This window comes from Tachyglossus aculeatus, chromosome 4 (assembly GCF_015852505.1).
Source record: "Tachyglossus aculeatus isolate mTacAcu1 chromosome 4, mTacAcu1.pri, whole genome shotgun sequence".
Lineage (NCBI taxonomy): Eukaryota > Metazoa > Chordata > Mammalia > Monotremata > Tachyglossidae > Tachyglossus > Tachyglossus aculeatus.
Window position 1 is genome coordinate 123,973,852 of NC_052069.1, and position 14,603 is coordinate 123,988,454.

The window sequence follows — 14,603 nt, forward strand, 5'->3', positions numbered from 1 at the left end:
CCTGCCCTTCAGTTGGTATTCATTAGGTAGGCTTTACTATATGCTGAATGGGCTAAGCTTGAGGTAGATACAAGATCATCCAATCAGAGTCTCAGTTTGGCCCATTTAGGAGGTGGGCAAGAGGTACGACGTGGCCCAAAGGTGCCGGCGGAGGTTTGGGAACATCCTCAAGAGTTGGTCAGGCCTCAGTAATGGACCACAGGGCTCAGAAGTCCTGGATTCTTCAGGAGAAGATGGATAAAGGAAGGGGCTGGCCAGGCACTGATAATCCCCGCTGAGACAGGGCAACGGATGGCGAGACACTGATTTGAGACAGGCAACCTGCAAATCATCATCATCGTGGTACTTGTTAAGCCATATTATGTGCCAAACACTCTACTAAGCGAGGGTAGATACAACATAATCAGGTCAGACACAGTCGCAGTCCCACATGGGGCTCACGATCTAAGGGGAAGGGAGAACAGGTGTTTAATCCCTACAGGAGGAAATTGAGGCATAGGGAAGTTAAGTGATTTGCCCAAGGTCACCCAGCAAGCAAGCAGCAGAGCTGGAATTAGAACCCAGGTCCTCTGACACCCAGTCCTGGACTCTTTCCACTAAGCCCTGCTGCTTGTCTGATGTTTGAGGGAGACACCCAGCCTGCCAGCCAATTGATTATTGGCAGGGCCAACAAACCACTCTTCCACCTTGGGCTGCCCCAGCTCACCCTGCTCCCAGCTAGTCATCAACCACTGTGGTCATGTCTCCTGCAGATCAAGCCCCCAGGCCCTGGGAACTGCTGACATGCAGGTCTAGTGCTTGGAGGGAGTCTGTTTGTCAAGAGGGGTTGTTTCCACGGGCTTGTTTCCTGGGGTGAACACTGTTCAGGTGGTAAACCAGAGCTCCACTCTGCCTCTGCTTCTGGACCCTGCTTTAGCTCCTTCAAGGAGTTCTCTGAAGAGAAGAGAGCATGGATAGCCCTCTCGTGGCCCACTGGAGTTACTACAGGTTTCTTGTTATTATTATTTATGGCATTTATTAAGCACTTACTATGTGCAAAGCACTGTTCTAAACGCTGGGGAGGTTACAAGGTGATCAGGTTGTCCCACCTGGGGCTCACAGTCTTAATCCCTATTTTACAGATGAGGTAACTGAGGCACAGAGAAGTTAAATGACTTGCCCAAAGTCACACAGCTGACAAGTGGCAGAGCCAGGATTCCCTAGGGGCCGCGCTTATCTATCCAATGCCCTTCACCATCTCACTATTTCAGTTTTCACCATGTTAATTATGAGACAGCTCCCCGTCCTCCATGATCACCTGGTTTCTCTCACCCTTCCGTCAGCTTGGGCCAAAAACCCAGCCGGATCCATCCCTCCTCCGAGGGCACGTCATATTGGTCCAAGCAAGACCCCAGAACCAATCTTTTGGGGGTTGAGCCAGATCGGGTAGTGGTTCTGAGAGACCTGCACAATTAGTCAGACACCCTCCATCAGCTGAACTTTCTCTTCTGTCTCTAGAACACTTTGGACCTGGAGGAGACGGGAGAGAGGGTCCAAGGCAGTATGAACGCCCTCCCGGACATTGCCTTGGTAAGATGCCCCATCTTCTCTTCCTACTGCTCCCTAGCTTCTCCAAAACAGTGACCAAGAGCCAGGTTCCCAACTGACGGAGCTCACTTCCGGCAGAAAAATAAATCCATTTGTGATTTGCCACCTGACTTGGTGTAACCCACACTTAACAATTTTGCACTCTGAACTCTCTGATGGAGAAGAGGGTGAAACAATCGCAGGGGTTCAAATGCAGAATTCTGTCCAGGTGGGGAAATAGTGAAACGTGGCTGTTCCAAACCCCTTCCCTGCCACATGATCCAGTTCCCTTTCCCTAATTATAATAATAATAATAATGATCTTTTGTTAAGTGGTTATCCTGTGTCCAGTATTGTGCTAAGAACTGGGGAAGATTCAGTACAATCAGATCAGACACTGTCCCTCTCCCACAATGGGCCCAGAGTCTTAAGGGGGAGTGAAAACAGGTTTTGGATCACCATTTTCAGATGAGACGCCTGAGACACAGAGAAGTTAAGTGATTTGCCCAAGGTCACACAGCAGGCCAGTCCTTTGACTTAGAACCCAGGTCCTTTGACTCCCAGGCCTGTACTCTTTCTTCTAGACCTCATCACTTCCCTAGACGTTGCCACCCCTGATCCCTTCTTATATCATCCACTCCTGTCCTTGGAACAATGAACTTCTTTGTATAAATAATCCTGGTGGTCTAATGGAAAAAGCTCAGGCCAGGGTATCCTGGCTCCATGACTTGCCTGCCATGTGACTTGGACAAGTCACTTCACTTCTCTGTGCCTCTGTTTTCTCATCTGTAAAATGGTGATTCAATACCTGTTCTCCCTCCCTAGACTGAGCACTATGTGGGACAGAAACTGTGTGCAACCTGATTGCTGTGTCTCTACCTCAGCACTTAGTATATTCATTCATACAATCATATTTATTTATCTGCACTTGCTGTGCACAGAACACTGTACTAAGTGCCTGGCAAAGTACAATATAGCAATAAAGAGTGACAATCCCTGCCCAACGAGCTCACGATCTAGAATCAGGGAGGTAGACATCAATACAAATAAACAGACATCAATATAAGTAAATAAAATTACAGATATATGCTTAAGTGCTGTGGGTTGGGAAGGGGGGAAGAGCAAGGGGAGCAAGTCAGGGCAACTCAGAAGGGAGTGGGAGATGAGAAAAAGTGGGGCTTAGTCTGGGAAGGCCTCTTGGAGGTCAAGTGCTTTCAGTAAGGCTTTGAAGGGAGGCAGATTAATTGTCTGGCAGATTTGAGGAGGGAGGGTGGGCCAGGGGTCTGCGGTGACACAGGCAAGATCGAGGCACAGTGAGAAGGTTAGCACCATAGAAGCGAAGTATGTGGGTTGGGTAGTAGAGTACAATGCATGGCACATAGTAAGCACTTAACCAATACCATCATTATTATTATTTCTCAAGTTCTGATGTGCTTCTCAATCAACTATGGTACAGCTATTGCAAGACGCCTTCCTAGAGAAAGGGAACTTTTTTTTCCTTCACTCTCTGTAATCAGTCTGGGAAGATTTATTTGTAAAAGACATTGCTCCTGGTGCCAGGAATGTACTGAGATTCCCAAAAGTGGGGCTCTTAAGGTACCAATCCCATCTGCAAAATCACTGGCCAAGATAAAGCCCACCAGGGTCAACCTTCTGAGCAGCAGCAGCAGCAAAGATTTATCTCCCCTCCCCGCCATGCTCTTTCGCTGCAGAGTAGACAATGCTTTGGGAGTGATTCAGCCCCTGCCGCTTGGAGGAGATTGAACTGCAGACTGGACCTCAGTTTGCTTTGCTTTGGTGAAGCATTTCCATACTCTCCCAACAAGGAAAGGCTGTGCCACCTGGAGGAAAGGAAGAAGGGACTTTGGTAAAATGTGGGTGAGGAAAATTAGGTCAGTAATTCAGTGGTGGGCCAGGAGAGTTTTCAAGGGAGGGGCAGGGTCTAATGGCCTTTCCATCTCACCCTGACAGGATGATGTCACCTCTGTGTCTGAGGAGCCACCCAACTTTAAGCCCTCCCCTCCTCCGGCTCAAGGGCCAGACCAGCCAACAAAGCCTGGGAGCGATGACCCCCTCCAGCGCCCTTCCTCCGGGTCTTCTCAGTCAGGGCTTTTCTTCACAGCCTCCCCGAACCTCACACCGCCCACCAGCCACCCAGATGGGGACACCACCAGTACCGCCTCCACCGCAGCCACTTCGTCCCCAGAGGAGTCTCCCGCCAGCCCCATCTATGCCACTGTTTCTTCAGTCAAGCAGAGCTCCAAGAAGTCACTGGACACCCACCTGTCGGTCATCAACCAGAATCCGATTGGACCGTTCCCCAGGGTCCAGTTTCCATCCCAACCAAAGAGTGGGTCCCCTGAAGCTCCTCTGGCCAGCAGCCTCCCGAGCCCTCTTCCGGCCCCACCCCCACCTGAGCCGACCAGCCCCCAGTCAGGAACCAATCAGCACTTTGTCATGGTGGAGGTGCATCGGCCCAATGGGGAACCAGATGTGAATGAAGTGAGATCCCTGCCCCAGGCCAGAGGTGGGTAATGCTTTCCTGGGTTGGAATTTCAAAGGACCAGTGAGAAAAAGTGTCAGGTCAGCGCCCTGGATTTCCAGCTGCCCACCTGTATAGGCAGATACGGCCCAGACGCACTGGTGTCTACCATTGCTCCTTCCTCTCTGAGTGAGTGGGTGAATGAGTCAGTGAGTAAGTGGGTGAGAGAGTGAGTGAGAGTGGGTGGGAGAGTGAGGGAGAGTGTGACGGAGTGAAAGAGTGAGGGTAGTGAGGGAGTAAGAGTGAGAGTGGGTGAGAGAGTAAGGGAGTGAGAAAGCGAGTGAGTGAGTGGCCCTTACTGCCTCCTTTAGTCATCCTAGGCCTGGCATAGTACAGTCCAGGCCCGGGGAGAAGGAGGTACTAATTCCCACCTGTGTACTTTTTCCCAATGCAGTGCTTTGCAAATTACTAGGGTGAGGTGATTCTTGCTAGTACAGAGGAGGTGGCGACATTTGGAAGGGGCTGAGAGGTAATTGGGGCACCAGAAGGAGTAAGTTCGATGGGTACCCAGGCACAGTCACGGCTCCAGGGGTTTAAGGCAAGTTTCCCCTGCAATTGGCAAAGATGGAGTTGGCTAAGTTGGCCTTAGGAGGAGAGGACCTCCTGATCCTAAATTTCCGCAAGGACCACAGGCTTGAACTAACTTTCTAAGCAACCTAAAATGGAGTCTCCGAATATGTCTAAAATCGACATTTTCACCCTGGCATCAGCATCATATAGGGATAGGAATAAGCATGATGTGACTTCATTGGGGTGTACTGTCCCCTTGTGGCCAGGCCTACCACCGTTTGTGGAGAATCAAGCCAATGTGACTTTCCTAAGTGACGAAACAAAACGGTTATTATTTTGCACTTGTGTAGCTCCTGGACCTCAGAACACTTGTCAGACATTAATTGTGGTATTTGTTAAGCGCTTACTATTGCCAGGCACGGTACTAAATGCTGGGGTGGATGCAAGGAAATTGGGTTGGACACAGTCCCTGTCCCATATGGGACTCACAGTCTCAGCCCCCATTTTACAGATAAGGTAACTGAGGCATAGAGAGGTTAAGTGACTTGCTCAGGGTCACACAGGAGACAAGTAGTGGACCCAGGATTAGAACTCATGACCTCCTGAGTCGCAGGCCTGTGCTCTATCAACTATACCATGCTGCTTAACTCCTTAGCCTTCACCACCAGTCGGGAGGACCAGGCAGGATTTTTCCAGGAAGACTTGAAGTTGAGAGAGACCAAAAAGACTCAGCCTCAGTCCATCACTGACAAATAGTGATCCAGGGCTCCTGACTCCCAGGGCCAGCTGTAACCCCCAGGCCAGGCTTTTTTCTGTCCTGCCTCAGGAGAGGGAATCCAGTGGTGCATTTTATTCCTGGGACTGAGCCTTAACACAGCTCTCAGCCCCAAGGCAAAAAGGTCCAAAGGCTCCAGGCATTATGCCATTTTATATTGTGGTTCATAATGGCTTTCAGTGGCTTTCAACTACAATGATGCTGCTGGGATCATGAGTTGCCAGTGGCAGAGGTTCCCCAGCTGAGCCTGGCCTTTCAGTTTCCCAGTCTCCCAGGGCCCACACCCCACCCTGAAATGGAGGAGCCCCGATGTGACTCCCCGTAACAGCGAGGTCTCAACACACAGTTTGTAATGAGTTCTTGCCAAATGCTCTGGTCCAGAGTATACTGAAGGTACACATTTGACAGTCCATGCACATACATCAATATACATACACAAATACACCCATGAACGTGGTTCACCTTGCCCTCAACCAGCCAGGCACCAGTGGGTTCTAAGCGTCCTTGCTCTAGAGGGCAAGAACTGTTTCTCCTCAGGCATTGTTCTATGGCTCCGTCATGGGCACCTACGTGAGCCTAGGGGCCGGGAGCCTTGGAGGGGGCCAGAAAGTCATGACTCTGTTCTACTCAGTGCTGATGCCGCCGTGCAACCCGCTCATCTACAGCCTCCAGAACCAGGAGATGAACGCCGCCCTCCGGGCCGGGCTCAGGGCGCAGGGAGTGGACCTGAGGCGGAGGAGGAGCTGCAGGGACCCAGCCAGCTCCTGGGAACTACAGAAATGATCCTCAGTGGACAAATACTACAGAGTCCACTCATTCCTCAACTTCTCACCCTGAAAATCTCGCCAACCATGGCTCAGAGAGAGGCTAGGTTTGGGGCTAGAGTTGGGGTGTGAACGGGCAGGAATACCATCTCTATGGTATGCTACTCTCCGAAGACTTTAGTACATACATGGAAAAGCAGCGTGGTTCAGTGGATAGAGCACAGGCTTTGGAGTCAGAGGTCATGGGTTCAAACCCCGGCTCCGCCAATTGTCAGCTGTGTGACTTTGGGCAAGTCACTTAACTTCTCTGTGCCTCAGTTACCCCATCTGTAAAATGGGGATTAAGACTGTGAGCCCACCATGGGACAACCTCATCACCTTGTAACCTCCCCAGTGCTTAGAACAGTGCTTTGCACATAGTAAGTGCTTAATAAATGCCATTGTTATCATTATTATTTAGGACCAGGCTAGCTTCCAACAGCCAGACTGGGGAGGGCAGAGGGGTTTGAGGAGCTGAAGCTCCTTCACTTTCAATGTCTGCAACCGAGCAGCTTCTTGCTTACAGGTCACTGCTTGGGACCAGTCAGAGAAATTGTGTAGCAGATGGAAATAAAGGAGTTTCTGGGAACCTTCACTCAAAGCCAGATGCTGCTTAGGGCCCATGTGGGCACTGGCCCTTAGGGGCATCAGCCCACACAGCATAGGCTAACACTGCATCAGCCCCATGACACCAACTTACTCTGCAGTAACCTAATGACACTGGCCCCAACTGCAGTGGTTCAGACCACTTGAAGCAGCATGGCGCAGTGGCTAGAGCATGGGCCTGGAAGCCAGAAGGTCATGGGTTCTAATCCTGACTCTGCCACTTGTCTGCTGTGTGACTTTGGGCAAGTCACTTAACTTCTCTGGGCCTCAGTTCCCTCATTTGTAAAATGAGGATTGAGACGCTGGAAACTGCCCTCTCAAAGGTCACCAATGACCTCCTGCTTGCCAAATCCAACGGCTCATACTCTGTCCTAATCCTCCTCGACCTCTCAGCTGCCTTCGACACTGTGGACCACCCCCTTCTCCTCAACACGCTATCTGACCTTGGCTTCACAGACTCTGTCCTCTCCTGGTTCTCCTCTTATCTCTCCGGTCGTTCATTCTCAGTCTCTTTTGCAGGCTCCTCCTCCCCCTCCCATCCTCTTACTGTGGGGGTTCCCCAAGGTTTAGTGCTTGTTCCCCTTCTGTTCTCGATCTACACTCACTCCCTTGGTGACCTCATTCGCTCCCACGGCTTCAACTATCATCTCTACACTGATGACACCCAGATCTACATCTCTGCCCCTGCTCTCTCCCGTTCTCTCCAGGCTCACATCTCCTCCTGCCTTCAGGACATCTCCATCTGGATGTCTGCCCGCCACCTAAAACTCAACATGTCCAAGACTCAACTCGTCTTCCCTCCCAAACCCTGCCCTCTCCCTGACTTTCCCATCTCTGTTGACGGCACTCCCATCCTTCCCGTCTCACAAGCCCGCAACCTTGGTGTCTTCCTCGACTCCGCTTTCTTGTTCACCCCTCACATCTAAGCCGTCACCAAAACCTGCCAGTCTCAGCTCCGCAACATTGCCAAGATATGCCCTTTCCTCGCCATCCAAACCACTACCCTGCTCGTTCAAGCTCTCATCACATCCCGTCTGGACTACTGCATCAGCCTTCTCTCTGATCTCCCATCCTCGTGTTTCTCCCCACTTCAATCCATACTTCACGCCGCTGCCTGGATTGTCTTTGTCCAGAAACGCTCTGGGCATGTTACTCCCCTCTTCAAAAATCTCCAGTGGCTACCAATCAATCTGCGCATCAGGCAGAAACTCCTCACCCTCGGCTTCAAGGCTCTCCATCACCTCGTCCCCTCCTACCTCACCTCCCTTCTCTCCTTCTACAGCCCAGCCCACGCCCTCCGCTCCTCTGCCGCTAATCTCCTCACCGTGCCTCGTTCTCGCTTGTCCCACCATCGACCCCCGGCCCACGTCCTCCCCCGGGCCTGGAATGCCCTCCTTCTGCCCATCCGCCAAACTAGCTCTCTTCCTCCCTTCAAGGCCCTACTGAGAGCTCATCTCCTCAATCAATCAATCAATCAATCGTATTTATTGAGCGCTTACTGTGTGCAGAGCACTGCACTAAGCGCTTGGGAAGTACAAGTTGCCAACATATAGAGACAGTCCCTACCCAACAGTGGGCTCACAGTTTAAAAGGGGGAGACAGAGAACAAAACCAAACATACTAACAAAATAAAATAAATAGAATAGATATGCACAGGTAAAATAAATAAATAAATAAGTGCAAACATATATACATATATACAGGTGCTGTGGGGAAGGGAAGGAGGTAAGGTGGGGGGATGGAGAGGGGGACAAGGGGGAGAGGAAGGAAGGGGCTCAGTCTGGGAAGGCCTCCTGGAGGAGGTGAGCTCTCAGTAGGGCCTTGAAGGGAGGAAGAGAGCTAGCTTGGCAGATGGGCAGAGGGAGGGCATTCCAGGCCCGGGGGATGACGTGGGCCGGGGGTCGATGGCGGGACAGGCGAGAACAAGGTACGGTGAGGAGATTAGCGGCAGAGGAGTGGAGGGTGCGGGGTGGGCTGTAGAAGGAGAGAAGGGAGGTGAGGTAGGAGGGGGCGAGGTGATGGAGAGCCTTGAAGCCCAGGGTGAGGAGTTTCTGCCTGATGCGCAGATTGATTGGTAGCCACCGGAGATTTTTGAGGAGGGGAGTAACATGCCCAGAGCGTTTCTGGACAAAGACAATCCGGGCAGCAGCATGAAGTATGGATTGAAATGGGGAGAGAAAGGAGGCCTTCCCAGACTGAGCCCCTTCCTTCCTCTCCCCCTCGTCCCCCTCTCCATTCCCCCCATCTTACCCTGCCCTCTCCCTGACTTTCCCACCTCTGTTGACGGCACTACCATCCTTCCCGTCTCACAAGCCCGCAACCTTGGTGTCTTCCTCGACTCTGCTTTCTCGTTCACCCCTCACATCTAAGCCGTCACCCAAACCTGCCGGTCTCAGCTCCGCAACATTGCCAAGATATGCCCTTTCCTCGCCATCCAAACCACTACCCTGCTCGTTCAAGCTCTCATCCTATCCCATCTGGACTACTGCATTAGCCTTCTCTCTGATCTCCCATCCTCGTGTCTCTCCCCACTTCAATCCATACTTCACGCCGCTGCCCAGATTGTCTTTGTCCAGAAACGATCTGGGCATGTTACTCCCCTCTTGAAAAATCTCCAGTGGCTACCAATCAATCTGCGCATCAGGCAGAAACTCCTCACCCTGGGCTTCAAGGCTGTCCATCACCTTGCCCCCTCCTACCTCACCTCCCTTCTCTCCTTCTACAGCCCAGCCCGCCCCCTCCGCTCCTCTGCTGCTAATCTCCTCACCGCACCTCGTTCTCGCCTGTCCCGCCATCAACCCCCGGCCCATGTCATCCCCCGGGCCTGGAATGCCCTCCCTCTGCCCATCCGCCAAGCTAGCTCTCTTCCTCCCTTCAAGGCCCTACTGAGAGCTCACCTCCTCCAGGAGGCCTTCCCAGACTGAGCCCCTTCCTTCCTCTCCCCCTCGTCCCCCTCTCCATCCCCCCCATCTTACCTCCTTCCCTTCCCCACAGCACCTGTATATATGTATATATGTTTGTACATATTTATTACTCTATTTATTTATTTATTTTACTTGTACATATCTATTCTATTTTATTTTGTAGTATGTTTGGTTTTGTCTCCCCCTTTTAGACTGTGAGCCCACTGTTGGGTAGGGACTGTCTCTATATGTTGCCAATTTGTACTTCCCAAGCACTTAGTACAGTGCTCTGCACACAGTAAGCGCTCAATAAATACGATTGATGATGATGATGATGCAGGACAGAGAATGTGTCGAACCCGATTTGCGTATATCTACCCCGTCCTTAGTACAGTGCCTAGCACATAGTAAGCACTTAAAACAAATACCATAATTATTATCATTATTATTATTATTGTTCCAACATAATTTTCCCAGATTGCTAGCAGGCCCATCCAGCCCTGGTTCTCTTCTCTAAGTGACCACCAAGCAGAACCATGTGGTCCTTGGGGAGGGAGAAGGGCAAAGACAAAGTTTCTAGCCCTAAATCCTCTTTCTCTCCCAAGGCTGGGGATTCGGGGCTGTGTTGTAAACAGGGTGATGCTGCTCTCGCAGTTTGTCCTTCAGACTTGGACAGACAGATATCAATTCCCCAGCCTTACCTCTGTGGCAGCTAGTCCCCCCAAGTTGGGAAGGGACCACTTTGGCAAGACTCAGTTTCTCCCCTTGGTGCTCTGCTGCTGCCCCCGTATCCTTAGAATAAATGAGACCTGGTTCCAGCCTATCTACCTTAGGGAGAATCAAGGATTCAGTTGCAGGTGGTGCTTCAGTGACTTCCAGGGGACAACCAAAATCTGGGGTCAAGTGGCATGTCAGCACCCCCTTCTGGCTGGAAGATCATCTGCCCCTTCCTTGAGAACTCTCGGGGAGTCTAAAGTGCCAAACCCTAGGTTTCTGGCCTAAGGGGAGAAGAATTCTAGTTCCTTTAGGCAGGGTCCGGCAGGAGGGGAGGGAGACCCTTGGTCACCTCAAGTTTAGTCCTGCATTTAGTTATAGGCCCCTACCCATCTCCTTGCTGAGCATTCAATCAGTGAATCAGTGGTATTTATTGAGCACTTACTGTGTGCAGAACACTATACTAAGCGCTTGGGAGAGTACAATGTAACAGAATTGGAAAACATATTCCCTGCCCATATTGAACCACTCTGCCTCCTAGTTTGGCTTGCTGGCCAGGAAGTCAAGGACTAACATTCTTCTTCTCCTCAGGTTGGAGCTTCTTGTTCTCTCCACTGTCCATTTCCCACCCAGGATGATATTCCCTCTGAATTGGGCCCCATTGGCCCTGAAGCTTGAAAGAGGGCCTGGAAAGCCTTCTGATGCCATTTGTGATGCCACCTTTTTCCTCCCACCAGCAGCCGTCCTCCCGCTGTCACCTCCAGCAGCCTCCACGCTCTCCCAGCTGTCTGACAGCGGACAGACACTCAGCGAGGACAGCGGCGTGGACATCGGGGAGTCGGAGGCCAGCGGCAAAGACAAAGCCCGTCAGCCCATCTCCATGAAAGGACGGAGCCCCAGGGAGCCCTTACCAGTCGAGGGGACAGCAGAGGCAGCCTCCAAACCGGTAATGAGCTGAGTGGGGAGGAGGGCACCGTGGGGGTGGGGGCGGGGGATGGATCCATCAATTGCCAAATATCTCAAGGACAACAGCAACGTCCTTTTCCATTTCACCACCCAAGCATGCCCTCCGCCTCTCTCTCTGCACACACACACCCTCCCCCGACCTTCTCCCCCTCCCCCACCACACATATACTCTCACACACACTAACCCGCTTACCTACAAGCTAGGAAAGGGAAGGAAGGAGAGAGGTTAAGAAAGGCAACCACAGTGATCAAGTTTGGAAAGACTGAATGCTCTGGGACCTCTCCCAGTTTCTAGCCAGGATCCTGCAGAATAACAGTCATCGTCTTAGTTGAGCATTTACTGTGTGCCAAGAAATGCTGGGGTAGATACAAGGCAATCATATAGGACACAGTCCCTGTCCCACATGGGGCTCATGATCCAAGGGGTAGAGAGAACTGAACAGGTATTTAATCCTCATTTTAACCCAAGGGAGCAGTTTCCAGCAGCAGAGCAGTGGCCTCTTCCTCCTGGAACAGGAACAAGGACTGGGGAGGCTGGCAGAGGCAGGGGAGCAGCAGACTTTGTTCACTCCTTCTGCAGGCTGCAGTAATAATAAGGGGGAGGCAGAACGGATATTTCATCATCACTTTACAGACGAGAGAACTGAGGCTCAGTCAAGTTCAGTGACTTGCCCAAGGTCACACAGCAGGCAAGTGGCAGCACCAAGATTAGATCACAGATCCTATGACACCAGGCTCTTTCTACTACGTCATGCTGCTTCTCCACTTTTCCACCACCCCATCCAGAAAGATGGGATGGTATGATCAGCCTCCCAGCCCTGGGCAGGGTGGGGTAGGCTTGTGTTTCTTTGTTTTTTTTTTAACATATTTGTTAAGCACTTACTGTGGTTAAGCACTGTTCTAAGCGCTGGGGTAGATACAAGCTTTTCAGGTTGGTCACAGTTCATGTCCCATATACGACTCACAGTCTTAACCCCCATTTAACAGATGAGGTAACTGAGGCCCAGAGAAGTGAAGTGGCTTACCCAAAGTCCCACAGCAGGCAAGTGGTGGAGCCAGAATTAGAGTCTAGGTTGCTTTGGAATGTGAAGAGGCAGGAAATAATAATAATGGTATTTGCTAAGTGCCTACTATTTGCCAAGCACTGTTCTAAGCACTGGGGTAGATACAAGGTAATCAGGTTGCCCCACACGGGGCTCACAGTCTTAATTTCCATTTTAAAGATGAGGTAACTGAGGTACAGAGAAGTGAAGTGAAGTGACTTGCCCAAGGCCACAGAGCAGACAAGTGGCGGAGCTGGGATTAGAACCCACGTCCAGGTGGCTCTTCTCCTCTTGTGGGCAAGAAGCCCAACCAGGATCCTGCTGTCAGGTGCCCAGGTGCACTTACCCTGAAGTGCTCATTTCAGCAAGCCAGCTCTCTGTATTCCCCAGCTTTGAGAGCCAGGGGTGCTTCAGTAGCCTGTCCCAGCTCAGGATGACACTGATTCTGAGCTGAATGCCACAGAGCTTGAAATACACCATTACTGCCAGGTTTCTTCTCTCGCCCTTTGAACTTGTAGCTGGGACAGAACTACAGAACAGGACTCACATTTTAGAATGCAAAAGAAACACCATTTAATGTAGGAAATGACAATATCAGAATGACTGGGAACAGAGGACTGTACTGAGTGCCTGCTATGTGGAGAACTCTTGGGCACATATAGAAAAGAAGTAGATGACTGCGAGCCCTGCCCTTGAGAAGCTTACAGAGAAGCAGGGTAACCTAGTGAAAAGAGCCCAGGCCTGGGAGTAAGAGGAACTGGGTTCTAATCCCGGCTCCACCATTTGTCTTCTGGGTGTCCTAGGCCAAATCATCTAATTTCTACGTGCCTTAGATCCTTCATCTGCAAAACAGGGATTCAGTGGCTGTTCTCCCTCCTACTTAAACTGTGAGCCCCATGTGGGACCTGAGGATCTTTTATCTACCCTAGCACTTGGTATAGTGCTTGGCACATAATAAGTACTTAACCAAAACCATTATTATTATCATTAGTATTATTATTATTATTGCAGTCTAATGGGGAAGAGAGTAGGCAAAGCATGGCAGTTTCTCCCAAAGTTCAGTTGAGGTCAGCAGGTCCCAGTTCACCTTTCTCTCCACTCCCCATGGGTCCAGAGAGGGGAGCAGCTGTCAGGGTGAGGTGGCAGGGAGGAGCCTGGGGTGGGCAGCTAGACCTCTCTCCCTCCCCCCATGGTCTTCGTATTGATTCTTCCCACAGCCTGGCCTGCTCGAGCCCACGTCGTGTTTGATCCGGGTGGCCAAGAGTGCAGCCACCCTGGGGATTGCCATTGAGGGCGGCGCCAATACCCGGCAGCCTCTGCCTCGCATCGTCACCATTCAGGTACAGGGAGGGGACGCCCCCGCTGCCCGCTCATTTTGCCTCCCCAAGCCTCAGGACCCATAATGTTGCAAATCACTCTGCCCCACTGTGCCCCTCCACCTGCGAATGAACTGCTGGCTCCCTTCCTGGCTACCCACAGCCCATCCTAGGGGCTCGGGGAAGGGGAAGGGCAGGGGGAGGTCAGAGGAGGACAGGGAGAAGGGCTGCGGGGGACAGGGGAAGATGTGGGGAGAGCACGGGAGTCCGGGGAGGAAAAGAGGGTTGGGGGATGGGAAGCAGGGGGTGGGCAGGGAGAGGACAGGGTGAGGGCTGGGGCGATGGGAAGGATTGGGGAGAGACGACAGGAGAAGAATGGGGAGGATGGAAGGAGAGCAGGGGGGACGGGGAGGACAAAGAGAGACCTGGGGGATGGGGAAACGATTGGGGGAGAGCCAGGGAATGGGGGAAGATGAGGGGCAGAAAGAGGGCAGAAGAAGGATGGGGAAGACAGGGGGAGACCCCAGAAGGAAGTTGAGACCAGTTCAACCCTTCACAGCCCCTGGTCCCCCACACCGCCTGGGTCCTGCAGTGGTGTACCCAAGAGTCTTAGCAGCCCCGATCCCATTACCTGGAGCAGCCCGACACCTGGCAAGGCCACATGCTGAGCCCCTTCAGGCCCCTGAGGATGTGGCCCTGGGTACCCAGCACTGCAGCTCTGTTTGAGCCACATGAGTGAGGGTGGGCCACTGGGGAGTCACCAGGGCACAGGCCTGGTGGGCTTCAGCCCTGCCCTCCCAACTGCCTGGCTCAGCAGTGGTGCCCCCGACCCCCACCCCCAGCCACATTTGGCTCCTTGG

General features: G+C 52.0%; 1 protein-coding gene across 5 annotated transcripts in view; it reads left to right on the plus strand.

Annotated features, from left to right (window-relative positions):
- The window catches only part of WHRN (whirlin), a 136,446-nt gene that overhangs the window by 120,113 nt on the left and 1,730 nt on the right, over positions 1-14,603 (plus strand). For 2 of the 5 annotated variants that reach the window (XM_038745428.1, XM_038745430.1), the window contains 4 exons: positions 1,498-1,569; positions 3,537-4,092; positions 11,156-11,364; positions 13,645-13,767. In XM_038745428.1, coding sequence (XP_038601356.1) covers positions 1,498-1,569; positions 3,537-4,092; positions 11,156-11,364; positions 13,645-13,767 — 960 coding nt within the window. The remainder of the gene's footprint in view (positions 1-1,497; positions 1,570-3,536; positions 4,093-11,155; positions 11,365-13,644; positions 13,768-14,603) is intronic. The other 3 variants (XM_038745432.1, XM_038745433.1, XM_038745429.1) reach the window with 2 other exon arrangements.